Source organism: Podarcis vaucheri, assembly GCF_965113315.1.
Source record: "Podarcis vaucheri genome assembly, chromosome: 7".
Classification (NCBI taxonomy): Eukaryota; Metazoa; Chordata; class Lepidosauria; order Squamata; family Lacertidae; genus Podarcis; species Podarcis vaucheri.
In genome coordinates this window covers 88,050,055-88,077,934 of record NC_138765.1, presented here as the reverse complement: position 1 = coordinate 88,077,934, position 27,880 = coordinate 88,050,055, and the positions used below count along the sequence as shown (strand labels likewise).

Sequence of the window (27,880 nt, the reverse complement as noted above, 5' to 3'; positions counted from 1 at the left end):
TCACACAGCACATCGTCGAACTCTGGAACATGTTTCCCCAGGATGCAATGATGGCCACCAACTTGGATGGTTTTAAAAGACGGTTAGACAAGATTCAAGGAGAAAGGGCTATCGATGGCTCTTGTGTTTTGCTCCCTGGCTTCCCACTGGTTGGCCAGTGAGAACAGGACCAGCAGGCTGTTGTTCCGTTCCTTTCTGAATTTCAGGTGGTCCATGATTCCCTAACCCCGCTCCGCATAATCACAATGTTCCCTTTTTTGTTGTTTGCAGCCAGTCCTGGGGAGGCTCGCTCTTCCCCTTCCCCACCACCCAGCCCCTCGGAGCAAGAGAAGAGTCCCCCTGAGCCGCTGAGCCTTGCTCTGGAAAGCAGCAAAGAAAACCAGCAGCCGGAGAGCAGATCCGGTTCCTCGCTCAGTGGGAAGATCTGCCCCAGCAGCCAGGCATCCGTCGGCATCCAGGAGATTGTGGCCATGTCGCCGGAACTGGACACTTACTCCATCACCAAGAAGGTCAAGGAGGTCTTAACGGATAACAACCTCGGTAGGGGTCTCAGGGGGGCAGCCGCTGGCGGGGGGCGATGTACTCTGGGGCCACAGTTCAGCTTGTTACATGGACGGAGGCCACGAAGAGGTTTTCACCATTGATCTAGGGCAAACAAACTACAACCCCAAGGTTTCCCTGGTCAGAAAACTCTGTTTTGAACCAGTGCACGTTTTGTAGTCACGATTCCCCCCCCCCCCATGGCGGCTTCTCCTCAGCACATTTTAGTGCCGCGGAGGTAAATCGAAGGCAGTCCAGCGAGGAAGAGCTACCAACTGGTTGGTGTGTATGTTGGGGTTTCCACTAGCTTGTTTCAGGGCCTGCAGCACCTCCACTGAGCCAACTAAGTAATATTTGCATTGGTGTAATGTATTCCTGTCTTATGGCAGTCGCATATTTATTTATTAATGACCTGTCCTTCACCCTAAGGACCCAGATCAGGAGTTCAGTGTATCCCGTGATTCTGCAGAAGCGGAGTGTCAGCTTTTGGATTGGGGTTTTTTGTTTTGTTTTTTAGAAAGCAAGTTTCTAGACCTTATGAATACAAAGTTTAAAAGTGTGAAAGCACGCACAGCTTTCTAATTTACATAGATCAGTGGTCTTCAGCGGGTTCAGACCTGAAACCCCAGCTCTGGCTCCTAAGCTTCAACATAGGACCCACTTTCACATTTTCACTTGGTTTGTATTTGATAGTGCTAAGAAAGCACATTATTAATCCTAGATTGGCAAATCACAGAGCAAAACGCATAGTTCTACCAGTGCCAGTTTTACATATAAGCTAAACACTCTCTTGGGGCCCCCAAAAAAATTTAAAGGAAAAAAAAACTGGATGTATATTTCCAAAATATAAGATAAAAAACAAATAAAATAAAACCTACATACATCAACAGTGTTTTGTGTTGTGTAGGCTCCTATGATGTAAGTAATGGGCGCCGCCTGCTCCCTAAAATATCACTGGTTTGCTCATTTCTATATATAGGGTACCTACATTCTGCATAGGACACAGGTGGCACTGTGGGTTAAACCACAGAACCTAGGACTTGCTGATCAGAAGGTTGGTGGTTCGAATCCCCGCAACGGGGTGAACTCCTGTTGCTTGGTCCCTGCTCCTGCCAACCTAGCAGTTCGAAAGCACATCAAAGTGCAAGTAGATAAATTGGTACTGCTCTGGCGGGAAGGTAAATGGCGTTTCCGTGCGCTGCTCTGGTTCGCCAGAAGCGGCTTAGTCCTGCTGGCCACGTGACCCGGAAGCTGTACGCCGGCTCCCTCGGCCAATAAAGCGAGATGAGCGCCGCAACCCCAGAGTCAGCCACGACTGGACCTAATAATCAGGGGTCCCTTTACCTTTACCTTTACCTTTACATTCTGCATGGACTGCATATAGCATATATTCAATGCAAAAAAACAGTGACAATTTGTTGTTGACAAAGGACAGCTGGACATATAAAGGGCCCCATTACCTTCAGTAGCTTATGGCCTCATCCAACCTAAATCTGGCCCTGAGTGCTGCCCAGTGCTATTTTTCTAGAGAAATGAACACCTCCCTCGTGATGTGTGCACAAAGCAACTTACAGCAAGCATTCAAAACATCAAGATTCAGAGCACTGGGAATAAAAATATACAAAATACAGAGCATGTCAGTAAATCCAAAAATGACAAAAGTTAACAATTTAGCAGACTCTGAATGAATTCAATATTTTTAAAACAACAGCAAGGCTTAAGTACATAAATCCAGAGTAAAATGAGAGTTGGTCCCAGCACAAAAGACCTGGATCTCAGCCCACAAACAGTTCCCCTAGCTCAGGGGTCTGCAACCCGCGGCTCCGGAGCCGCATGTGGCTCTTTTACACCTTTGCCGCGGCTCCGGGGCGGATACTAGCGAGGGGAGGGGGCGCATTGTGCGCCCCGACACTCCCCACTGTGGCGGGCGCTGTACTGGCTGTGACGTCGCATGGGGGCGGTGTGTGCGTTAGTCACGCACCGTCCCGACGTCACCTTCCCGCCTGCCCGCCCGCTACATTGTAAGGGGCATGTACGCTGGTCACTGCATTGAAAGGGGGCATGTACGCTGGTCACTGTTTTGAAGGGGAGTGAAGAACACACACACACAAAAAGGTAACTTGTTAATTTCTATGAGGAGGAGTAATTCTGAGGGGTCAAACAAAGAAATAATAAAAAAGTGACAAAAAAGTTATTTTTATAATGACGAGTTTTGCGGCTCCCAGTTTTTTTTTCCTTCGGAAACGGGTCCAAGTGGCTCTTTTTGTCTTAAAGGTTGCAGACCCCTGCCCTAGCTGCAAGGACTTCTGTTGCTTCTGAGATAACAGCAGCATCGAAACAGTCCCTCGAAGGTGCTGTTCACTTATGCTACCTCTTTGTTGGAAACGGCCAGTGCTGCAGTTAAGTTTCTCCTCAGCGGCACCCCGCAGTCTGAACTTCCAATCTCTCTCTCTCCTGCTAGGTCAGCGGCTTTTTGGAGAGAGCATCCTGGGCTTGACTCAGGGGTCCGTCTCTGACCTCCTTTCCAGGCCCAAGCCATGGCACAAGCTGAGCCTTAAAGGCAGGGAGCCCTTTGTCCGCATGCAACTCTGGCTGAACGACCCGCACAATGTCGACAAGCTCCGGGACATGAAGAAGTTGGAGAAGAAAGGTGAGGCAGGGGAGGCTGCCCATGCCGGAACTGCTTGCCTTCCTGGGCCGGCGTGGCAGGCGGCAGCTGTCTGACACCTGGGGAGATGGCATGATTTCCCCTTGTGGGGAGCACACCTTCTCCAGGGATGCTGTGAAGCTACAAGGGACCAGGCCTGAGATAGAAGTTCCTGTCCCCAGCATGCCTCCCCTTTGAATAGGTGATGCCTCCTTCATTGGACGTATTTAACTCCTTCCTTGGAGGTTTTTAAACAGAGGTTGCATGGCCATCTATCAGGGAATCTTTAGCTGTGATTCCTGCATTGCAGGGGGTTGGGCTAGATGACCCTGGGATCCCTTCCAACCCTGCAATTATAAGATTCTGTGATATGTAATAAGGATGAGTGAATCCTTTCCTTCTACAGTGGTACCTAGGGTTAATTACAGTGGTACCTCGGGTTACATACACTTCAGGTTAAAGACTCCGCTAACCCAGAAATAGTACCTCAGGTTTGCTTCAGGATGAGAACAGAAATCATGCTTCGGCGACGTGGCAGCAGCAGGAGGCCCCATTAGCTAAAGTGTTGCTTCAGGTTAAGAACAGTTTTAGGTTAAGAGCGGACCTCCGGAACGAATTAAGTACTTAACCCAAGGTGCCACTGTACTTAATTCGTTCTGGAGGTCCGTTCTTAACCTGAAACTGTTCTTAACCTGAAGCAACAGTTTAGCTAATGGGGCCTCCCGCTGCCGCCACGCCACCAGAGCCCGATTTCTGTTTTCATCCTGAAGCAAAGTTCTTAACCGGAGGTAATATTTCTGGGTTAGAAGAGTCTGTAACCTGAAGCGTATGTAACCCAAGGCACCACTGCGTTTCTAATGGGGGGCAGCAGATACTGCATATCTGGAACATCCTTCCACAAAAGGCAGTGGTGTCTGCTTTTCGCAAGGGTAAATGGAGTTTTTTCAAAGACTCCATTTGCCAGCCGGCTCCCTTCTAAGCTCCAGGGCAGGGCCTTGCAGAGCCAGGCAGAGGCCTGGGCCAGGTAGATAATGTGCCCCCCTTTTTTTTTTTACCCTGGGGATAGCTGAAGTCTTATAAATAAGTAAGTATATAAATGGTTTTCACAAAAGTTATGCTGACAAATAATTTTATTTCAAGGCTTGAACCGTATCTGCATATAAAGACAAAATGGGAAATATAGATATACAACAGTGCTTTTTAAAAATACATAGGGAAGAGGATTATTTTAAGTATTTACATTTAAAAATGCTTTCCTAGCGATTGTGAATAAGGCCCATCCTTGACAACCTTGTGCCTCGATTCTATGACTGGTTTCATTCTGCACTCGGTCACCATGCATTCATTCGTGTGTGTGTGTGTGTGTGTGTGTGTGTTTCACACAGGCATGTGGTTGGCCACTGTGAGAACTGGGTGCTGGACTAGATGTGCCATTGGCCTAATCCAGCGGCCTCTTCTTATAGCCTGGTGTTTAAATCAGGACCATAAGAATGCCTTTTAAGGATCCTTCCTTCCTTCTCTCTAGCCTACCTGAAGCGTCGCTATGGACTGATCAGTGCCGGCTCAGACAGCGAATCCCGCTCGGAGTGCCCCAGCCCCAGCCTCCAGTCTCAAGACCTCAGCCTTCTGCAGATCAAGAAGCCAAGGGTGGTCTTGGCTCCCGAGGAGAAAGAGGCCCTGAAGAAGGCTTATCAGCTGGAGCCCTACCCTTCCCAACAGACCATCGAGCTGCTGTCTTTCCAGCTTAACCTCAAGACCAACACAGTGATCAACTGGTTCCATAACTACAGGTGAAGAATCGGGCCGGATGAACTTTCAACCCCTTCCTTTCCATATTAAGGTCTCTGCCAGGGCTGCTTTAAGTCCAGGGGTGGGGCCCCACAGGCCGAAGGGCAGCACACAGCCCTGGCTGGAATGTGTCCTAGTTGCGTGGTTGGTGGGAGGTGTCAGTGTTTGAAAAAGAAAAGGTTCTGACCTCGTTCTTACTCCTTTGCCTAGTCCTCAGACCTTGTTGTTGTTTTTGTTTAGTCGTTTAGTCGTGTCCGACTCTTCGTGACCCCCGGACCAGAGCACACCAGGCACTCCTGTCTTCCACTGCCTCCCGTAGTTTGGTCAGACTCATGTTGGTAGCTTCGAGAACACTGTCCAGCCATCTCGTCCTCTGTCGTCCCCTTCTCCTTGTGCCCTCCATCTTTCCCAACATCAGGGTCTTTTCCAGGGAGTCTTCTCTTCTCATGAGGTGGCCAAAGTATTGGAGCCTCAGCTTCACGATCTGTCCTTCCAGTGAGCACTCAGGGCTGATTTCCTTCAGAATGGAGAGGTTTGATCTTCTTGCAGTCCATGGGACTCTCAAGAGTCTCCTCCAGCACAATAATTCAAAAGCATCAATTCTTCGGCGATCAGCCGTCTTTATGGTCCAGCTCTCACTTCCATACATCCCTCAGACCTTAGTTGGCACAAAAGAGTCTTTGAGAAAGAGTATTCTTGCAGAGTATTGCTGCTTTAGGGACGCGGGTGGCGCTGTTGGTTAAACCACAGAGCCTAGGGCTTGCTGATCAGAAGGTTGGCAGTTCGAATCCCCGTGAAGGGGTGAGCTCCCGTTGCTCGGTCCCTGCTCCTGCCAACCTAGCAGTTCAAAAGCACATCAAAGTGCAAATAGATAAATAGGTACTGCTCTGGCGGGAAGGTAAACGGCGTTTCCGTGCGCTGCTCTGGTTTGCCAGAAGCGGCTTAGTCATGCTGGCCACATGACCCGGAAGCTGTACGCCGGCTCCCTCGGCCAATAAAGCGAGATGAGCGCCGCAACCCCAGAGCCAGTCACGACTGGACCTAATGGTCAGAGGATTGCTGCTTTTATTCTTAAAAAGTCTTTTTCTCCAGCCACGACTGACAGCTTTTTACACACACCAAACGCAACCAGCTTTCTACTATCCAACCAACCCACAACCCAACACTAACATTGACCACTTTATATATACAGGTACAATTTGGCGAAAGGTTGCATGACTCATGCTGACTGTTAAAGAAACAGTGGCCAATTTTTAGCCGTGACAGGAAACAGCAAGGTGCGCATGAAAAAAAGCTCCAATTGTGACATGTGAAAGGGTCACACCCATTGGCCTGCCTATTTTTGTCTCTGGCCCCCACCCACCACTGGCACACAGCCTCAGGAAGATTTCCTCCCCAAGAATTGCAACCCTCAGATTGATAAAAAGATTCCCCACCCAGGTGATCCATTACAGCAGTGTTCATTTGAAGGTGAGCTCCACCTCCGAGCAGTGAAAGGAATGAGGCACCGCAGTGCACTTCCGTATTGTCCACTCATCTCTAATGCAGTCAGAATCTGATCACGGAAATTGCTTAGGCGGTGTGGGCTGCTTGGTGCATTGATGGCTCTTGTGCATTTTCAAAGGGCTTTGCAGTCTTACGACACTCCCAGGGAGTGAAGCCACTGTGATTCCTGTAATAAGAATAATAAGAATACTTTTATTATTTGTACCCCGCCCATCTGACTGGCTTGCCCCAGCCACTCTGGGCGGCTTCCAGCATATACAAAATCATAATTAAACATTAAAAAGCTTCCCTGTACAGGGCTGCCTTCAGATGTATTCCCAAGGTTGTATAGTTACTTATCTCCTTGACATCTGATGGGAGGGCATTCCACAGGGTGGGTGCCACTACCGAGAAGGCCCTGTACCATTAAGGTAAGGCATTTTGACTGAGAATAGTAAGAGTGGCCCGTGCCAGAGGCGAATTTAGGGGAGTGCAAATGGTTTGCCGGCACTGGGTGCCCAGCTGAGAGGGCACCACCAGGGGCACTGCAACAATAACAAACAACGGAAGGTGAGAGGCGGGTGTGTGATGTCACACAGGGTGCCGCTGAAATTTGAAAGCCCAAAGTCCACCCCTGCCCATGCCCACAGAATGAGTCAGTGGCAAAAGTGAGTCTTGAACCCTAAAACCTTCTTTGCCTTACTGCATGGTGCTCCACCCTACGGACTATTCTGGCTCTCACTCTTCCTTGCTAAGTCCTCGAGGTCGTCTGCCTTTAGCCGCCCTGACTCCCTGGCCTTTTCCCTGGCAGGTCCCGGATGCGCCGCGAGATGCTGGTGGAAGGAGCACAGGAAGACACAGACCCGGAGCAGAGCACGACGCCAGCCGGGAACTCCCTCAAGGACCCTCCGCCCCAGAGCCCCGACTCCGAAGAAGAGGACAGGAAGCCCACCTTCAGAGACGCCGAGTGCCAAGGAGAAAGCGAGTCCCTGGTCCAGATCAAGGAGGAGCAGGTGGAGGACTGTACAAACCACAGGGACTCCTGCAGCCTGGATGGGGAGATGGAGCCTCTTTCCAGGTCTAGCCTCAAAGAAGAGCCGGTGGAAGCAGCATATACAGGGAGCCCAAGCGAGGCCCACAATGTGACATGGGGCAGCGCCCCACATAACAAAACACACGTCCCCGGGGCTCCCGATTACCCCTCTTTGCATAACCCCCTGGAGTCAGACAGCAGCGAGAGGCCTCACCCGGACCCCATTAGCTTTAAATCAGCATCCGAGTCCTCCCGGTGCAGCTTGGAGGTCTCCCTGAACTCCCCGTCCGCAGCCTCCTCTCCGGGCCTCATGGTGTCCGTCTCTCCCGTCCCGTCCTCCTCTGCCCCCATCTCCCCGTTGCCACTGAGCGCCGTGGCTGCCAAAGCGCCGAGTTCAAGTCCCGCCACGGATACGGGCTCGACGCCCCCGAATGCCAAACTGAACACAAACATCCAGAGGCGGCACGAAAAGATGGCCAACCTCAACAGCATCATCCACCGGCTGGAGAGAGCGGCCAACCGTGATGAAACCCTGGAGTGGGAATTTTGAGGAGGCCGAGTCAAAAAGGAAAAAAAACTACCCATATTTTGTTGTCCAGATTTTAGATGCTGTTGAACAAGCTGGTGAAGCAGGGAGTCGTAGCGGAGTGTGTACAGAAATAGATCTATCTAGCTATATATATAATATACATATATCTATTTTATTAATTTCCTCGACTACTAAGGAAGAGTGATAAACCAGCTCCATTTTGTTGAACAAGAGTGGTTAAACAGCTACGCTGTAGCTCCTTTTCTTAGCTCCTGGCGGGAAGATAAAATTGACCTTGTTTGTTTTAAATGTGAAAACGAAAAAAAACAAACAAAAACCCACTTGGGAACACTTTTAGAAGAAAAAAACATATTAAAATAATATTTATAGACCTCTTTTAGATATTTTAATAAAAGGAAACTTTGGAATTTATTAACAGCTCAAGCTGCTTTGATATTAAAAGATAGCTATAAACTGTATCAGTTGTGTCATTAAATGTCCACTGAAAAGTCTTGTAGTTTGCCACTGGATGAGATTAAAAATAATTTAAAAATTTAAAGATATAACCCAGACTCATTGATCAAAGCCATCAAGAAGCACTATGAGACTGACCAAAATTTTGCTAAGCTTGATCACCGAGGGGGGAGTGGGTTCTTTTTCCTCCCCCCACCTGTCTGTAAGACACAGCGTTAGTGCGACATTTTCCAGGGACTTGTCTTATAGTCCACGAAGACTCTAAATTTGGAATCCACGATGCCATCCTGAGTCTGTTACTTAGTTCTGGTGGTATGTTTTGGAACCTGTTCGGTTGTTTTCCTTTTCCTTTCCTTTATTTTTTTGTAACATGGGGGTGGGAAGTGTTGCGTGCCGTTGTATATGTTGTAGAGATATGTTTGCAATAGCCTTCCTGAACAAGATGTAGCATGGTTTGAGAACTGACTCCTTAGTCGGGATGCTTTCCTCTAGCAAGTGACCTGCCAGAAACCAAAACCAAGGAACACGGCCAGAAGCGTCATTAACGAAGCAGCAGCTAACAAACAAACAAACGGCAGCCATGCTCCTCCTCCTGCCCACTATTTTAGAAAGTAGCATCTTTTGTTTCAGAAAGGTGTGTTTGGCAGCTTGAAAAATATTGCGGTGCGTTTGGTTTTTGGCAAGGACAGACTTCAATAACCGGGACACCCCATACAATGGTTTACATTTTTGGGGTGCATGAAAATCACTGCCTTTTTGCTTAGCTCAGTGTTTTGTTTCTGGAAGGGAGCAACCAGCTGAGGTTCTTGCCTACAAGAATATGGAAATATAGAGGAAATGTTGGTTCATGCTCAATTTGTTTTCCACCCCAACCCACCCCCAATTGTCAACCCAGTCATGAGTTCCCCATGTGCCCTTATTCATTCCAAGGGAGACGGTACTGCAGGCTTAGAGGAGAAGGTCTGTGGCACATCAAAGGACTTTGGGGCTTGTGCCCAGGACTCTTTGTGTTTCTAACAGACCCCACTGGAATCCCAATCAAGTCAAGAATCTCCTGTCAGATGTGGGATTCAGCTTCCTAAAATGGAACACTTCCAGTTTTCATTTATTTATTTTTTTAAGTTTCTGGTTCTCATTGCTGTGAAGAGAAGCTTGAAAGTGTATTGGCAGTGCGTACTGAAAACTCAGAAGCTGGAGTAGATTATATGTGTGCTGAGCACAACTTCCAGTGCGTTAAGAAGATGGCGCTTTGGACCCTGACCTAGTTTCCCACAGCTGACATCCTCCATCACCAACCACGACAGTTCTCCATCCTTCCTTCTTCCTATTTTGCCTGCACTGACCAAGAAAACGCCCTTTGAAAGCTTTATGCAAATTTGCACACACTTATTTTGCATACTAATTCCATAGCGCATAATATGCTTGTGTGATGTATGGCATTATTCATTTGAGGGGGTGGGACGTATTATGCAAAGTAAGTTTCTGCAAATGTGCATGTTTTTATTCTGACCGTCAGATTCATTTTTCTTTGGTGCAGAATTGGCAGGGAAGCAGGGCCCGGTCTCCCATAAATCGGTTGGGAGCTGCAATGTAGCTTTCATTGACACTAGATCTGGCATAGAACTCATGCTGAGAAGTAAGAAGGGTCATAGCTCAGCGGAGGAGTGCGCGTGCATTGCATGAAGAAGTTTTTGGGTTCAATCCCTGGCATCCTCAGGTAGGGCTGGGAATGCCTCCCGCCCTCTCAGATCGTGGAGTGTCAACTGCCAGTCAGTGTAGAATGTTGTGTGGACCAAGGGTCTCACTCTGTATAATGCAGCTTCCTAGGTAGAATCTGGCCAGAGAGGATCACTGACCAATTGTCCCCCCTATGTGTCTAGGTGGGAGACTTGGTCAGTGAGTATATATATCTTCCCAGAAGTGGGCAACTCTCCCCCCCCAAAAAACCGAAAACCCAGTCAAATGAAGACTTAAGGATGCACAGTCTACCCTAAATTGATCATGGAAAGTTGCATCAACTAGAATAGAAGAAGAGAAAGCTTAAGTAAGTTAGCCTTAGTATTTGAGGAGAGGTCAGACTTTAGGGACATGGGTGGCGCTGTGGGTTAAACCACAGAGCCTAGGACTTGCCGATCAGAAGGTTGGCGGTTTGAATCCCTGCGACAGGGTGAGCTCCCGTTGCTCGGTCCCTGCTCCTGCCAACCTAGCAGTTCGAAAGCACGTCAAAGTGCAAGTAGATAAATAGGTACCGCTCCAACGGGAAGGGAAACGGCGTTTCCATGCGCTGCTCTGGTTCTCCAGAAGCAGCTTAGTCATGCTTGGCCACATGGCCCAGAAGCTGTACGCCAGCTCCCTCTGCCAATAAAGTGAGATGAGCGCCGCAACCCCAGAGTCGGTCACGACTGGACCTAATGGTCAGGGGTCCCTTTACCTTTACAGACTTTACACCTCTGGGTGAGACATTTAGGGTAGACTGTGCTGCTTCTGACAGGTGTTCAAAAGCACACACAAAAACTATTGGAGCTGTAGGGCGAGAACTATCCAAAATAGGGGCGGTTGCATCTGTTGGCTGCATCTGTTGCTTTCAGGAGAGCCTGGTCAGCTGTTCCGTGGCCACCTCCTCCAAGGGCATGTTTTGCTGCTTCATCTGTGCATCAGCAGTAACAGAATGATCCAAACAGATGATGCAAGAAGGCTGCAGAATCACCTGGTGAAGGCTGGCTGGGAGACAGACTAAGCAGGCCTACGCACCTTTCATTTGGCTACTTTGAGCTCATGTGATGTGAGGAGCTTTTCCTTCAACTATTTCCTGCTTTCATTAAATTATTTCTCGGGACACTTGCATGTTTCCCACCCCAGCAGAGTCAACCTCTCAAAAACAGCTCACAGTAATAATAAAGCAGCAGCTAAAACATTTTTACGGCTGGCGGCAAAGGAGAACATTTTAAAAAGCCAGCTAGAACCGCAACACGGGGCTCCCTATCCTACCCTGAGAGCCCTGCAGAGGAGCCAGCAGGACCTCTGATGGGATCAGGGCAGGTTTTTGAGTCAATCTGTCAAGGCCCCATTCAGTAGAGTGAACAGGAAGGCGCCCAAAAGTGGCTGGGTCGGCTTTCTCACATTTTGAAGTGAAGCAATTCAGTGGGGGTGGAGGGATTGATTGACTGCAAGACCATAAAGTCCAAAATTCTTGAAATAACCTAGCTGCACAACTGCCAATGACTTAACCTTAAAACCTGCGTAGGTTTGTGCAGGACGGGGCGAATCTTTGAGCTTCCCTGATCCCACGCCACATACAGTTTTCAAGGCTACTCAAATGGTGCTCAGAACCGGACCAGGAGAGAGTACAGCTGTTCAGAATGACTGCCTTAATAAGTTTGGATTTGAGAGCTGCTTTCCTCCCACCCTGCCTCGTTCTCAATTAACACTGGTCAATCCAGTTATTCATTCTTTAACTTGGGCTTGAAACGCTTTTGAAACAACGGGCTGCTTTTGGAAATGGAGAAGCAATGAGTAGCCTGCTGCAAAGGCTATGCATTGAGTAGGGGGTGTGCTTCCCCCCACCCCCTCTGTTTTCATCAGAATGGAAGGCATTTTTATGTACAGTGGTACCTCTGGTTACGTCCTTAATTCGTTCTGGAGGTCCGTTCTTAACCTGAAACTGTTCTTAACCTGAAACACCACTTTAGCTAATGGGGCCTCCCGCTGCCGCCAGAGCACGATTTCTGTTCTCATCCTGAAGCAAAGTTCTTAACTTGAGGTACTATTTCTGGGTTAGCGGAGTCTGTAACCTGAAGCGTATGTAACCCAAAGTACCACTGTATTGGCAGTTCACGACTTCCCTTGATCTGGCCTTCTGACAGGCCTTGAAAATGGCCCCCATGCAGGAACCATCTGAGCAAATGCAATTTTCATGTACCGTTAACTTTTCTAACCGTTTGCACGTCAGCAGGAAACAGAAAGTGGAGTCGGATCCATTGACTTCTTCCCCCTGGCTTTAGTGGAACAGGATTTTTGAACTAAGCACTTAAGAGAGAGTCTTTCAAACCCGGAGAGAAATCCTGTTGCACTGAAAGCTGGCGGGCAGGCGTCAGGTCACGTTTTCTTAGCTTCATGTACTGTACTTTAAAAAGTTTCTACAAGATTGATTGATTGAACTTTGTTAAACATTTTAAAGGGAAAAAAAGGACCACAAGTTCTGTAAAAGAGCCACTAAAAATAATAATAATAATGAAATTGTATAACATCTTGGCTTGGCGTCTCAGTTTATTGTGTTGATCTCCTTTTTTCATCCACTGCTGCCCTGCTAGATTAATGAAGTCTGTGCCCTGTGGCTTCCTGCACTAGGTGATGGGAAGAAAGGCCAAAGGAACTCAAGCAAGAGTAGTTCTATGATGTCTATATCCTGCCTTTCCTCCATGGTCAGCAAAGATGGTCTTCATTTGCAGGTGGTACCCAAGCTTCTCTACTGCTCACAGCAGGCTCTGACAACAGCTTTCTGTTGTGGAAGTACACTGACAATTCAGCAAAACACGTGGAGAAATAGGTCAGTGCGGTCCAACTGCTTTGTCTGTCTCTGTTGCTCAATCGCTGTTTTCCTCGTTGCTGCCTTCCACCGGGAGCTGCCCCACCTTCTGCTGAATTGGGTCACCGTCAACAAACCCTGGAGAAGGTGTGGTGCGGCAAGATTGCGACTCTTTGTGCCTCGCCAGCTCACCCAGCCTCTTGCCTTGTTTTGATTTGCTCTGGGAACTCGGAAGCAATTTCTGACCAGCTGCAAAATGTTTACACTTGTGGTTTTTATCTGGAACGGAAAAGGGCTTCGAGCAAAGCACACAGGCAGCTCGGGCATGAATTGGACACCCTCAACTGTGCTTGAAGAGGCTCCTTGGGTTGTGAAAGAGGAAAACACAGGCACAACACGTTGGGTTTTGCACCTCAATTATTCAGTGGAAATCTTTAATCCTGTTTCTTAATCAGAAATATGATACAACACTGGGTGCTTGCCATGACAGCCCCAAAGCACACATATCACCTGTGAAAATGAGGTGCCAAATTATAGCTCTAGGGGAGTGCAGAGGATTCTTCTGGGTAGCATCCATCTTTCTGAGGCAGCCATTCACAGTACCAAATTCACAGTACCAAATTTAAACAGGTTTCGAAGGAGAAACAAGAGACGTTGATGAACAATCTCAAATTCAGTTCACATCTTTGAATCAGCTTTTTTTTTTAAGGGCTCACAAAAGTTCAGCATTTTAGTGCACATTTCTCCCAGAATACATATTTTTCATGTGATATCCCATAATACACATTTCTGTATGTCGCTTTTACCGATGCATGCATTTTCTTTGGCACACTTTTCCCTTAAGTTATTTTTGTACACATCTTTCGGTTCAAGAACTGCACCCCCAAATTAAGAAATGCACCATTAAAAAAAAAAAATAGCTCCACTTTGTGTCCCAGGTGGTTGCAGGAAGCATGAATTAGCTGGGTCTGCATTAAAATGCAAACCAAACCTAATTTCTCTCCCATCCCCAACACTTATCCAAAAATTCCTCAAGGCCTTCATTGAGGAAAGGGAAGGCCACGGCAGCGAAATCAAGTTCCAAACTGGTTTTGCCTTGTTGTGCAAATTCTCACTGCATGACTTGTCCGGCAATGTGACTGGCACAACTGCCGGGCGGCTCAAGGGGACTTGAGGGAAATGAATTGTCACATCCAACCTGCAATTAGCACACTGTTTGGACACGGCAATGAATTTGGAATCACTGAAAGCAAGGCGGCAAGATCTAATGAGGAAGGTTGTGCCTACTGGAGAATGCTCAAGCATAAAACATCACAAATGGGGGGCAGAAGACTTAACCTTTTGCCATAGTGCCAGCCTTTGCAAACCTGGCACCCTCAGATGTTTTGGACTAAACCCCCCAGCCAGGATGCTGTTGTAGCCCAAAACATCTGGAGGGTATCAAGTTGGTGAAAGCTGGCACAATGCACTAATTGCTTCCTGCTGACTCTTGTGGCTGGCGATAGGTAAAGGTAAAAGGACCCTTGACCATTAGGTCCAGTCATGACCGACTCTGGGGTTGCGGCGCTCATCTTGCTTTATTGGCCAAGGGAGCCGGCGTACAGCTTCCGGGTCATGTGGCCAGCATGACTAAGCCGCTTCTGGCGAACCAGAGCAGCGCACAGAAACGCCGTTTACCTTCCCGCCAGAGTGGTACCTATTTATCTACTTGCACTTTGACGTGCTTTGGAACTGCTAGGTTGGCAGGAGCGGGGCCCGAGCAACGGGAGCTCACTCCGTTGTGGGGATTTGAACCACCGACCTTCTGATCAGCAAGTCCTAGGCTCTGTGGTTTAACCCACAGCGCCACCCGCGTCCCCCTTGGCTGTTGATACGGAGTGACAAAATTGCATTCTCCTCTTTCAGTGGCAAAAATATGCCCTCTGTCCTTCAAGAGCTGCCTGCACTTTTGACACAAGGCTGCCTCCAAGCACCGGGCACCCAGCCTCCCACAGCTGCAAGCCAGTAGTTGTGAGCAAGCCGGGTTGTTGCAAGGAAGCCTGTCCTTGTCTCCCGTTTTCCTTTTGAGAAGAAACCCCGCCCAAGACCTTAGCTGTGGAGCTTTTCAGAAACCCACCGGCAGGTTCAATCCCTAAGCACAGGTAGGTCTGCAAACAGACCCCTGCTTGAAACCCCCAGAGCGCAGCTGCTAGTCCGTGCAGGTAATGCTGAACTAGACGTGATCGGTATTAGCTCGTAAGCTGCACCCTATTTTCGTTTGCCTAAATGCATTTTTTCGGACAGTACCAACCAGAAATGCAGAGGACTCCTCCTTCCCCTATCCCACAATGCAAGATCGGAGGCGGACAAAGGAATGCACATATTCTGTTCTATTTTTACAGTCTGTGGTAGCTGAGTTCATCAGAAGGAAGCAGGAACAGAGAAGTGATAGATTATATATACCCACGGGAACACATAAACCAAGCTGGTTTCGCAGGAACCCCACTTCACACAAACCTAACTCGAGGAACAGCTGCAGAAGAAAAGCCCAGACTGGGAAAATAGCTCAGGAGGTGTCGTACGACGCCTCCTCTTTTTGGCTGAAGTTTGAAAATGTTTGCCCGATTCCCCACCCAAGATGGCGTTTCTTTCCTCTTCCAGTCACTTTTACCAACGCAATTTCCCACACCGCATTGCGCTGCCATTTGTAAATATGAAAAGCAGGAAGGTGATCTCTGGAGAAAGTCCAAGGTTCAGTCTGTAGCAGTTCCTGTTAAGGCCCAGGGAGCCTCTGGATGAAATGCTTGGCAGCCTCTCCAGTTTGGACAACATGGAACGAGATGAACCAGTGATGTGGTTTGGAGCAAGACAGCTTCCTTTGCTCCTATTTCACTCAGCTCCTTATCAACAGCCACGAGGTCTAGGAACTTACTTCATTTTGAGGGGAAGAGCTGTAGTCCAGTGGCAGAGCTGGACAGGTCCCTGGTTCAAGCCCCAATATCTCCAGGCAAGGCCGGGAATGTCCTTTGTCTGAAACCCTGACACTCTAACCACTATGCTATGCTACCTCTCCCTCTTTAGCAACGAAGAGTAAAGGAGAAACGAACATACACGAAGCTGCCCCTCTTGTTTCCTCATCACAGCGGAGCGTCCCCTGTGCACACACACAAAACATGTACATTTTGGGTCAACTCACTCAACTCCATTTCTGTAAAATGAGATTGCAAAGATTCCCTCTCAGCGTTGTCATGATGGCTCTAGTTCAAGAAAGATTATTTGCCCTTCAAATGGGCTTTATAAAATGGGGTGACGGTCAAGGCCGAGGAAATATTTTACAAAAGAAAGGGGAAACTTCGTAAGTTAACAGAAGCAGTGCAGACAACAGGTTGGAGCCAACAAAGGCTGCATCCATCCACACTGCTGTTTATTCAATTTCCACGACATTTCCTTAACTGCTGGCTTCTGCATTACATTTGAGCTTTCACTCAACGTAAAAGCTACTTCCGGAAACATAGGATATATGGAACAAATATAGCACCCATTTCCATGTTATCTGCACAAGGATTTTTTCCTGCAAGCAAATTATTTTTTCTGTATCACAGATACCAGAGAGATGAGCACTAAAGTGGCTCCATATTCCACTATATTTCAGAAGTGCCTTTTATGTCATGCAAAAGCTGGGAAAAGATATAGAAACTAACAGTAATGGAAATATTAGGAAAATTGGAACTAACTGCTGGGTGAATGCAGCCTAAGTGCTACTCGGGGTAGACCCCTTGAAATTAATGGCCCCAAGTTAAGTCATGTCCATCCATTCCCAAATGTCTCCCCTGAGCAGGACTAGCAATGGCCGCAGCCCAGTGTTTTTCTATGGCAGGACACAGACTTTGTTCTTCCGCAAATAAACACAGCCTGCTCCTTGCATATTGCAGCCGTGTCTGACTCATTAACCACGCATCTTGGGTTTTGATTGTCAGAGCACCAGGAAAAAATGTTGACAGCTGCCCTTTATTTCAGACTCTTAGTGGACGTTTCCCCAAGGTCATATTTGGGAGGGGTGAGGTTGAGTATTAAACCCATTTACAATTGTAGCGTAACCGTAGTCTTAACCCCACCTAAACCAGTGCCATTCAAAGGTGAAACTGAGTTAAGAGGAGCATGCAGAATGAAGGGTCCCCGAAGGCCTCTCTCACACCTGTATCCTCAGGTGCCTCTACGACAAACCAGGAACACCCAACACCTGACAGTGCTTGATGCAAGATGGAAGAATCCCAGGAGACAGCAAGTAAAATGATGGCGACCTTTTCCAAACCAGCCCCGCCATGATGTCAGAACCGGGATGGTCCGTGTAGATGTCTCTAAATTTCCCTTTGGTGGAGAGCTGGCCCAAACCATCTGATCCCACTGCTTAACCTGGTCAGAATGCTCTCCCATTGCCCCAAACTGTGCCCAACCCAGTGTTTGGTAACAGCAGACATCCGTCTCAACGGCAGAAGCCCCTGCCAGGAAGGAGAGGAGGACCACGGTAAGAAATGTCAACACCTCTGACGGTGGTTCGAGTCTGGCCTGGGTGGTGGCGACAGCTGGTATTAAAGTCACATCCCTTTTCATCATTAACAAGTTTCTAGTTGCAAAAGGGTGGCAAGTCTTTTCCAGGAACTGAAAGGAGAGGGGGAACAGGAGCGGAAAACAACTGGCCCAGGTTTTAAAAGCAATGGGAAAATTTCAGCTGGCGCAATGGCAGGCAGAGTGCAGAGTTTCCAGGAGCTGAGTGTTATCTACAGCAGCCAAGGTCTCCATTTATTGGCCTCTCCCAAGGTGGCCCCGCTGCCAAGGAGCTCCTCAGAGCCCTCCATCCTTTTGTCCCTCCAGCCATGCCCTTCTCAGCTCCAGGACTTCCCTTCCGTACGAGTCATGGAGTCTGGAAAAGCAGCTTGGGCTGCCAGGGCCCTCTGAACTACAGGAATTGCCCGAGAGAGCCCTCCTTCGAGGAGGCAGCGGTGGGGGCTTCAGACCCCCATCGAAGCTGTCCTCCCCACAGGTCCTGGTGCTCCAGGAGTTGGCTTGGGGATACCCCGCCGGCAGGCTGGTTGGGCCTTCGGAGTTGTACCAGAGGGCGCAGCCATTTTCTTTTGCCGGGATGCAAATCGGGACGGACGGCTTCTCCGGGAGCAAGTCCTGTGAGTTCAGCGCCATTTTGTTCTTCCGGTAAAGCGGCGCCCTCCGCTGGACCCGGTGGCAGCCGGAAGAGGCCTTCTGCATTTCCTCCAGCTGTTTCTCCAGCTCCCTCACCAGCAGCCGCAGGTAGCCAAAGCTGGCGCGAGAGAGGGCCTTGACCCAGCTCTCCATGGAGGCCTGGCTCTCCGCCGCCAGGACGTAGGTGCGGGACTTGGCGCAGTCAAAGCGGATGGCGAAGGCGAACTCTTCCGTGGATTCGCACAGCTCCACGGTGCAGCCCTCCAGGACAACGACCCCCACCGGCTCCCGGCTCTCCCGGTCCTCAAAGTAGAAGAGCATGTTTCCCCTCAGCACAAACCAGCGGCGGTGGTAGGCCGTGTTCCTCTCGCCCTTCTTGTAGAGGAAGCCGGCGTTGTCCGCCGGGGCATCACAGGTGGCGTAGAAGGCCAAGCTTCGCTCGTTCAGCTTCATGTTTGCTCAGGCCTGGAAACGAGGAAGAAAATAAGAGGGAAAGAAAGGCTGAGGTTCCTCAAGGCCATAACCAACCGCTGGCAGGAACCAGGAGATCTATCAGGCCTGGAACCCAGGAGGTGTCGGCTATTTTGAGCCCTCTTCTGGAGGCACAAAATGGACGCAGCCTCTGCCCCATGTAGCTGAAGAGATTCAGGAGAGGCAAGAGGAAGGGCTTTTTCACACAGCAGTTAGTTGTAACTTTGAAATTTTGCTCCCACAGTATATACCAACAGTCACGACTGGGGTGGCTTTGAAAGGCATGCGGGCAAATTCGTGGAACTTTTTTTTCCTAATTTTTTTTTCTATTTTATTTTTTACCAACCACCAAAACACAAACAGTGAAATCCCCCAGGCGTCTGATACTTTGGGTATACAATATTCAATAATATACATATTCAATAATAACATATTCAATTTAACCATATGTACACTTTTATATACCTTAACGCTCCTCCTTCCACAAGGTTTATTTAACTTTTAACATTTTGATTGCCCCAAATTGTTCAAACCTACTCAAATAATTCAGTATCTTCTCAAAACAATCCTCCTCACTGGTAGTAACACTACTGGTTGTAATGACTATGCGCTACTCCAGCATTCGGGAACTAACTGAATTCCCCTTGCGAGCATCACAAGTCAGAAGAGGGCCATTGATCTCGGGTCCTCGCTTGCGGGATTCCCACTGGGGCACCCAGTTGCCCACTGTGGGAACAGGATGCTGGGCTGGTTAGGTACCCTTTGGCCTGATCCAGACACTGGGCTCTTCTGGTGTTCATTCATGCCCTCCAACACTTCTGCCCCGCCTGGGAAGTGCCCAAATTTCAGGCTGAATCTCACAAACATCGTCTCCCAGCTCAGCTTTCCCCCCAGGATTCTTCCTAAACAATTTATTGCCAAATAAGGCAATATCCTCTGGAGTTAAGGTGAGCACACAAGTTCAAAGGAAATCAGTATATCAGGCCATCCCCACATCTCAACTCACTGCCAAGAGTTACAGCTGGTCGTTTAGGTAGCTTCCCTAACCCTGGGCTGCTCACACAGCTGAGATCTAAGGTCTTGCAAGAGATTAGACCGAGTTATCTCACTGCTCAAGTGTAGCAGAGTTTCTTAATTGCAATAATTTATTATTGTTTTTAATTTTATTTTCAGTTTTCAAAAGTTCACAGATGCACACCTTACAATCACATACTTCCAATACAAATGCATATTAGACTCCCCCCCCCTTTGTGGTTTCTTGTCTTATTTACATTTTTAACACTGCATTTTCCACTTTACTCCATTTTTAAGTTATTCTGAAATTTATCTTGAAAATTATTTTAACTGCTTAAGTTAAACCTACTAATGCACTTACTTGCATACCATAATTTTTCAGATATTCCACAAATGTTCCCCACTCTTTAATTATTATTTTCCCTCTCTTGGCTTCCTATTACACCTGTTCTTAATTGCAAGATATTAACTCCTTTGTCAGCAAGTTAAACAGAAAAAGGTAAATGGACCCCTGACCATTAGGTCCAGTCGCGGATGACTCTGGGGTTGCGGCGTTCATCTTGCTTTATTGGCCGGGGGAGCCGGCGTACAGCTTCCAGGTCATGCGGCTAGCATGACTAAGCCGTTTCTGGCGAACCAGAGCAGCGCATGGAAACGCTGTTGACCTTCCCGCTTTCAACGTGCTTTCGAACTGCTAGGTTGACAGGAGCAGGGACCGAGCAACGGGAGCTCACCCCTTTGCCGGGATTCGAACCGCCGACCTTCCGATCGGCAAGCCCTAGGCTCTGTGGTTTAACCCACAGCGCCACCTGTGTCCCTAAGTTAAACAGGAGATGCATTAAAAAATGGAGTAGAACAACTTTTTAATTTGGTGCTCACACACACAAATCCTGGCAGTGAACAGCAACTTAAATGCTTTTGCTTTCAGATCACATTAGCTGAAAAAATGCAGGTGAAGATTTTGAGGTGAAGTGAGTTGGACAATGATGAGCACTTTCCCTGCAGCACTCAGCCCCTCACAAGGCCAGGGTGTGGCGCCTCCAAAATCTGCACGCTTTCTCTAAACACCACCAGCATCTCCGCATTGTCTGCTGGGCAAATGTGCATATAGCAACTTGGTGACCCAGAGGGGGGGGGAATGTGGAAGTGACTGACAGCTGTTTCCAGGATCGAAAAAACAAAGAAGGAGGAAGCACTTCAATGCCAATTCACTTCCTCTATTCTAATCTTAGCAGTTTTTGCTAACGCATAAAAAAAACAGAAGGAAAGAAAGAAGCAGGAAAAGGTTTTGACTACTGAGAAAGTTGCTAATCGGGTCAAACCACTCATCATGCCCTCCTGGTGCTGAGTAACTCTCCTGAGGATGTGCTCCCTTCCAGCCATCTCCATCCCCATGTTGCCACTGCATCTTCTGAGGTCATTTGCTTTTAAGGAGAGGGGGGTTGCTGTTTGGTGACATCAGTCATAAAATTAAAAGACGCCTGCTTCTTGGGAGAAAAGCAATGACAAACCTAGACAGCATCTTAAAAAGCAGAGACATCACCTTGCCAACAAAGGTCCGTATAGTTAAAGTTCTGGTTTTCCCAGTAGTGATGTATGGAAGTGAGAGCTGGACCACAAAGAAGGCTGATCGCCGAAGAATTGATGCTTTTGAATTCTGGTGCTGGAGGAGACTCTTGAGAGTCCCATGGACTGCAAGAAGATCAAACCTATCCATTCTGAAGGAAATCAGCCCTGAGTGCTCACTGGAAGGACAGATCCTGAAGCTGAGGCTCCAATACTTTGGCCACCTCATGAGAAGAGAAGACTCCCTGGAAAAGACCCTGATGTTGGGAGAGTTGAAGGGCACAAGGAGAAGGGGAAGAGAGAGGACGAGATGGTTGGACAGCGTTCTCGAAGCCACAAACATGAGTCTGACCAAAGTGTGGGAGGCAGTGGAAGACAGGAGTGCCTGGCGTGCTCTGGTCCAGGGGGTCACAAAGAGTCGGACACGACCAAACGACTAAACAACAACAAAAGGGGGGTTCTAATGGGATCTGTTTACCCACTCCATTGTTTCAAAGAGGCCCTTCCTTGTTCACAGAACCTTGGAGAACATAAAAAGAGTCTTGAGGCTGGATCAGGCCCAAGGGGACACACCCAGTCCAGCATCTTCTTCCCACGGTGGCCAACCAGATGCCCCATGAAAAAACCCGCAAGCAGGACCTGGGTGCGAGAGCTGCACTCTTCCCTCCTGCGGCTTCCAGCAACTAGGACGCAGAAGCATTTATTGTCTCCAGCCATGGAGGCAAAGCACAGCCATCGGGATTAGCAGCCACCCGCAGCCTCGTCATGAATTTGTCCATGTGGGCATGTTCAGGGAGGCAGGAGAGGATATGTTGTTTATTAATATCCTTCCAAACTTGCGCTAGCAAGTTCTTTTACTTTTTACCAAGTTTTACATTCCCCTTTTAAACGCACAGCGGATAGCTGGTTGCAGGCTTGTGTAAGCCTCTCACTATTAGGTTCCTGGTAAGTTCCCTTATATCCCTCTTAAAAGAATAAACACGCCACAATCTTGTTTAAAGTCAATAAAAGAAGTTTACTCACATCATCAGCTCACAGTTGGATCCCTAAAGGCAGACTTAAAGATATATACATGTGGATCTATCCCATATGAGGATAATCCTCGTGTCCTCTGTTGACTGAAAGCATTTCTAGCTAAAAAGCTGCTCCAACAACAGAGGAAGTCAAAGAGAGAGAATGTGTTGCATGTCTTTGTTACCTGGGCAGGTGAGGTCACGCCCACCTCTAGTCACATGCAAAGGAAGTATGTCCCAGCCAGGAGTAAACAGGAAGTTTTTGACTGGCTGGACTAAATATCCCCCCGCATGTCCACTCTAGGAAAACAAGGAATGTTGTACTTGACTGCTTCTTACGTATCACATCCCGCAGTCCAAGCCTCTTCTATGTTGTCAGCTTGTTTTATTTTAACTGCGTAAGCAGTCTTGAGTCTCAAACTGGGGGAAAGGCGGGATATAAATAGCACAACACAACATGAGGTTGGATGGCCATGTGTCAAGGATTCCAGCATTGCGGTGGGTTAGATCAGGCCTTTCCAACTTTGCAGTTCTATGATCCAAAGCTGAACTGAAAGCTGTCGTTTTCCATGGCTCTATGCGGTAGTGATCAGAGGGCACCGCTCTGCCCCTGCCACCTCTATGATGAAAGCCCTACCTGCCTGGCATAGACAATCAAGGGTGGCAAGAGGGTTGTGCTTCTAAAGGAGGACCCTGCTGGGCTCAAGCACACCTCCCAGAATCCATCACGGTCAGTAAGTGTTCCTGACAAGCAAGGTGGATGTAGGAAGAATCACCTGAAGCTAAGAAGTGCAGGAAACCAGAAGCTGCCCTCAAATCAGCCTTTTGGCCAATGATGCAAATAACCAATGGTTAGGAATGATGGGGCTTGTAGTCCGCCAACATCTGGAGGGCCACATCTGGATGTTCGCCCCACCCCACCCCAGAACAAATCCCTGCCACGCTTGGGACTAATCTTGCTCAGCCCAAGGACCAAAGCCTGAAAATGGATGCAGTCGAAGCAAAAAATATATACCTATATGCTCGCTTTTCTGCAGTAACAGTACAATCCTAACCATTCCTACTCAGACGTAAGTCCTACTGAATTCAACAGGGCCCACTCCCAAGAAAGTGCGATTGCAGTCTTACTGGTTCCTATGGTTATATTAAACAATTGGATTATGACATCATTAAGAAGCTATTTTATCAATTTATCGCTTTAATAAAAATACATGCACCCTCCCCCAACCACACTGCCGTAAGATGTTGACTCGATTCCTCCCTTTTCTTCTTTCTCCCATAGTTAAATCCATCTCCTTCCATACTCATTACCTTTGACATAAAAAAGAATTGTTGATTTAACCGGGGCAGATGTTATTTTAGATGTGAAAAGAACGTATTTATTTATTTTATCCAAGTACTTAACAAAAGCCCCAGGTAATAACATTCCCTCTTTGTAAGAGTCCCATTGAACTGAGAGGGGTTTACTTACACGTAAATATCTGTCATCAAGGCTGGGAGGCTGCAGTTCTAAACCCAAAATGGGAAGGAACTTCGTTGAAACGGGGGGGGGGGGATCTGGATTTTCTTGCTGGTCACAAGCGCCTCACTTTAAACTTGGCTCTGAGAAGGCAATAATAGAAAATTTCAGTTTTCACAATGGAAAGGCAATGTTTCATCTCCATCCGGACAACCCAGGATGTAAAAGCACCAGGCATGAGGATATGCAGTCATCGGTGTGTCAAATGGTTAAGCAATGGGCACCAGGCATGAATCCATTGCCAAAGCTGCATATATTTGGGTATATCTACCAAACGTTAAGCAATCTTAGGACAGCTGTTGTCTTTCTTAGGAATCACCTTGGAAGAGATATCTGTCTCCGACTTGCACACCAGATTCCAGAGTCCCAGATTCAACTCCCTATGGCATCTCCAGGTAAGATATCCTGCCTGAAATCCTACCTGTCAGTGTGGACTACTCTGAATTATATGGACCAACGATCTGAGTCTGCCAAAGGCAACTTCCTGTGTACCGTATTTTTCGCTCTATAAGACGCACCAGACCACAAGACGCACCTATTTTTTGGAGGAGGAAAACAAGAAAAGAAATATTCTGAATCTCAGAAGCCAGAACAGCAAGAGGGATCGCTGCACAGTGAAAGCAGCAATCCCTCTTGCTGTTCTGGCTTCTGGGATAGCTGCGCAGCCTGCATTCGCTCCATAAGATGCACACACATTTCCCCTTACTTTTTAGGAGGGAAAAAGTGAGTCTTATAGAGCAAAAAATACGGTACTTGCTGGGCTGCATGATGGTGTCTGTCACACAGCAGCAGCAGACACAACTTCAGGAGAGGAATCTTCTCCCACCGTGGAAGGGAAGTCCTCTTATCTAAGATGGCACTGGTGGTCGTTTGAGAAGAGGCATTCTCCCTTTTAAAAAAATTAAAATTCCATAATAAATTTATTATGAGAAGAGGCACTCTCACCCAGGAAGAAAGAGGTCCTTCAAGATGCCACCTGCTGCAACGGTTGCCCTGCCCCATCGTCTCACCCCTTCAACACTGTCATTTTACTCACATGCAAACTTTTTCAGTCTGTGAAAACGTGTGCAATTAATCAACTCGGTTTTCTTTTCACCGGGTGACTCTCCTAATTAACCTTTCCTTGCATGGGTACTTAATATGGACTAGTTCAGGGGTGTCAAACTCAAATTCATCGGGGGCCGAATCAGCAGTTTGGTCACCCTCAAAGGGCCGGTTGTATCTGTAGGACTATGTAAAGGACATGTAAAGTGGAGGTTTCCCGTGTAGAACGACCGGCGCCGCTAGAGGGCAGACGTTCTCTGGCTTGTAGGCTGCCGCGCATGCGCTGAAGGGGCGGCTTTCTTGTGTAAAAAAAAAAAAAGCGAGAATAAAAGGTGAAGGCTGGCGGCCGGCGGCGGCTACACGGGCCACATGACGAGGTCTGGCGGGCCGGATTCGGCCCGCGGGCCTTGTGTTTGACACCCGTGGACTAGTTACTCCTTAGCACCACTTAACCAAACCCCCCCCCCGGCCGTTGTACTCGCAGGTGAGACCGAAATCTCTCCATGCAGAGATGAAGCTATACTGTCAAGTATCACCACGATCCCACCACCTAACCATGTCGTGACCTCCAAGCTAGCCTGCTGGTCTCCACAGCAGTGTTGAAGTGAGACCCAGTTGCCAGTCCAGTTAGGACTGGGAGACTCCGATCCTTTGAGAACGCAATAAATGCCCTGCATGAATCAGGCCCCTAGTCTATCGAGTCTAGCCATCCTGTTCTCAAAGCCACCAACCAGGTGCCTGTGGAAAGTCAGCAAGCAGAATCCAAGCAGAACTCTCCCCTCCTGTGGTTTCCAGCCTCTGGCATTGAGAATCATTTCTCCCTCGGACCACGGAGACAGATTGCCCTCTTATCCACGAATTTTTCCTCCAAGTGCTTTTCCCCTGCTCTCTGGCCCCTAGTTCTGGAATGATAATATTCCATGATCACCCTTTGAGTTTGGCGGTTAAGACCCCTCCGCCACACTGGCCTGATCTGTGTATCTACTAAAAATGTACAAACATTATATATTAATATCAACACTAATAATAATAATAGGGACGCGGGTGGCGCTGTGGGTTAAACCACAGAGCCTAGGACTTGCCGATCAGAAGGTCGGCGGTTTGAATCCCTGCGACGGGGTGAGCTCCCGTTGCTCGGTCCCTGCTCCTGCCAACCTAGCAGTTCAAAAGCACGTCAAAGTGCAAGTAGATAAATAGGTACCGCTCCGGCGGGAAGGTAAACGGTTTCCGTGCGCTGCTCTGGTTCGCCAGAAGCGGCTTAGTCGTGCTGGTCACATAACCTGGAAGCTGTACGCTGGCTCCCTTGGCCAATAAAGCGAGATGAGCGCCGCAACCCTAGAATTGGCCACGACTGGACCTAATGGCCAGGGGTCCCTTTACCCTTTACCTAATAAATACAGTGGTACCTCGGGTTAAGTACTTAATTCATTCTGGAGGTCCGTACTTAACTTGAAACTGTTCTTAACCTGAGGCACCACTTTAGCCTATGGGGCCTCCCGCCACCGCCACGCAATTTCTGTTCTCATCCTGAAGCAAAGTTCTTAACCCAAGGTACTATTTCTGGGTTAGCAGAGTCTGTAACCTGAAGCGTATGTAACCTGAAGCGTTTGTAACCCGAGGTACCACTGTAATAATAATAATAATTCTATTGTCCACCCTTCACCCTAAGGCCACAGGGCCGGCTGCAGCACTGAAACACATTATTCAAAACAGTTTCAAACAGCTGGCAATCGCATATAGGTGTACACGCAAGGCATCCAGAGCCTGCCCATGCCCACGTGCCCCCTGCCCCAAGCTTCCCTGCCCCCTTCCCCACTCCAGGGGGCGTGTCGCGGGAGGGAAGGGGAGCCAAGGGGACCCCCCCGCCCCAGTCGCGAAGCTTGGCCCCCGCACCTCGCTGGCTCTCCTGGGGAGGCGGAGAAGGAGAGGCGCGCGCCCCTTGGCCATGTGCAGAGTGCGCGCCCCGGTAGCTTCTCGCCGGGCCCCTCTCCTTGCCGGGCGCGGGCTCTCCGCTCGCCAGCCGGGCAGCTCCTTTTGTCCGGCGGGGCTGGGCGCTGCGCCCTGGCCCGGCCGCCTGCGGCTCCGCCTCCGCCTCCGCCTTCTCCGGGCTGGCAAAGAGCCCCGACGCCGCGCTCCGGCCGCCCCTCGCCTTCCGCTTGCCGCCGGGGGCGCTTGGGCAGCTGCGCTCAGCAGTGGGGAGGGGCGCGCAGTGGAGGTGGTGGGTGGGGGGCGTCTCTTGCTGCTCTCTCTCTTTCAAATGCCATTCCTATGTTTTAGATCATGGGTAGGCAAACTAAGGCCCCGGGGGCCGGATCCGGCCCGTCGACGGTCCGGGAATCAGCGTGTTTTTACATGAGTAGAATGTGTCCTTTTATTGAAAATGCATCTCTGGGTTATTTGTGGGGCATAGGAATTCGTTCCTCCCCCCCCAAAAAAAAAATATAGTCCGGCCCCCCACAAGGTCTGAGGAACAGTGGACCGGCCCCCTGCTAAAAAAGTTTGCTGACCCCTGTATTAGATCAGTGACAGCCACTATGGCACAGATGTAAACTAGGCACATGTCTCCACTGCCTTGTAGGACATCTCTGGGAGAAGAAAAGGCTATGAAGTAAACCATGGGTAAGCAAACTAAGGCCCCGGGGGCCGGATCCGGCCCAATCGCCTTCTAAATCTGGCCCACGGACGGTCCAGGAATCAGTGTGTTTTTACATGAGTAGAATGTGTCCTTTTATTTAAAATGCACCTCTGGGTTATTTGTGGGGCCTGCCTGGTGTTTTTACATGAGTAGAATGTGTGCTTTTATTTAAAATGCATCGCTGGGTTATTTGTGGGGCATAAGAATTCGTTCTTTTTTCCCCCTTCAAAATATAGTCCGGCCCCCCACAAGGTCTGAGGGACAGTGGACCGGCCCCCTGCTGAAAAAGTTTGCTGACCCCTGTTTTAGATCAGCGACAGCCACTATGGCACAGATGTAAACAAGGCACATGTCTCCACTGCCTTGTAGGACATCTCTGGGAGAAGAAAAGGATAAGGAGTAAACCCGACAGAAATCCAGAA

At 48.7% G+C, this 27,880-nt stretch overlaps 2 protein-coding genes and 1 long non-coding RNA gene across 3 annotated transcripts in view; 2 read left to right on the top strand and 1 right to left on the bottom strand.

Annotated features, from left to right (window-relative positions):
• The window catches only part of CUX2 (cut like homeobox 2), a 243,822-nt gene extending 234,753 nt beyond the window's left edge, over positions 1–9,069 (top strand). Inside the window, exons 19-22 of the mRNA XM_082229785.1 lie at positions 271–540; positions 3,002–3,190; positions 4,713–4,977; positions 7,272–9,069. Of these exons, the coding sequence (XP_082085911.1) occupies positions 271–540; positions 3,002–3,190; positions 4,713–4,977; positions 7,272–8,043 (1,496 nt within the window). The 3' untranslated portion in view covers positions 8,044–9,069. The remainder of the gene's footprint in view (positions 1–270; positions 541–3,001; positions 3,191–4,712; positions 4,978–7,271) is intronic.
• A 1,775-nt stretch (positions 9,070–10,844) lies between these two features.
• On the top strand, positions 10,845–16,333 carry LOC309536534. The gene is made up of 2 exons (XR_014221588.1): positions 10,845–15,068; positions 15,179–16,333. It is a non-coding gene; the product is annotated as an uncharacterized lncRNA (long non-coding RNA).
• Positions 16,334–16,989: 656 nt separating this feature from the next.
• Positions 16,990–26,867, bottom strand: PHETA1 (PH domain containing endocytic trafficking adaptor 1). Its single transcript, XM_082230549.1, has 3 exons — positions 26,717–26,867; positions 23,732–23,862; positions 16,990–18,661 (listed from the first exon to the last, which is right to left on the bottom strand). Exon 3 carries the CDS (start codon positions 18,647–18,649, stop codon positions 17,843–17,845), a length of 807 nt encoding a protein of 268 aa, XP_082086675.1. The 5' UTR covers positions 18,650–18,661; positions 23,732–23,862; positions 26,717–26,867; the 3' UTR covers positions 16,990–17,842.
• Positions 26,868–27,880: the final 1,013 nt, after the last annotated feature.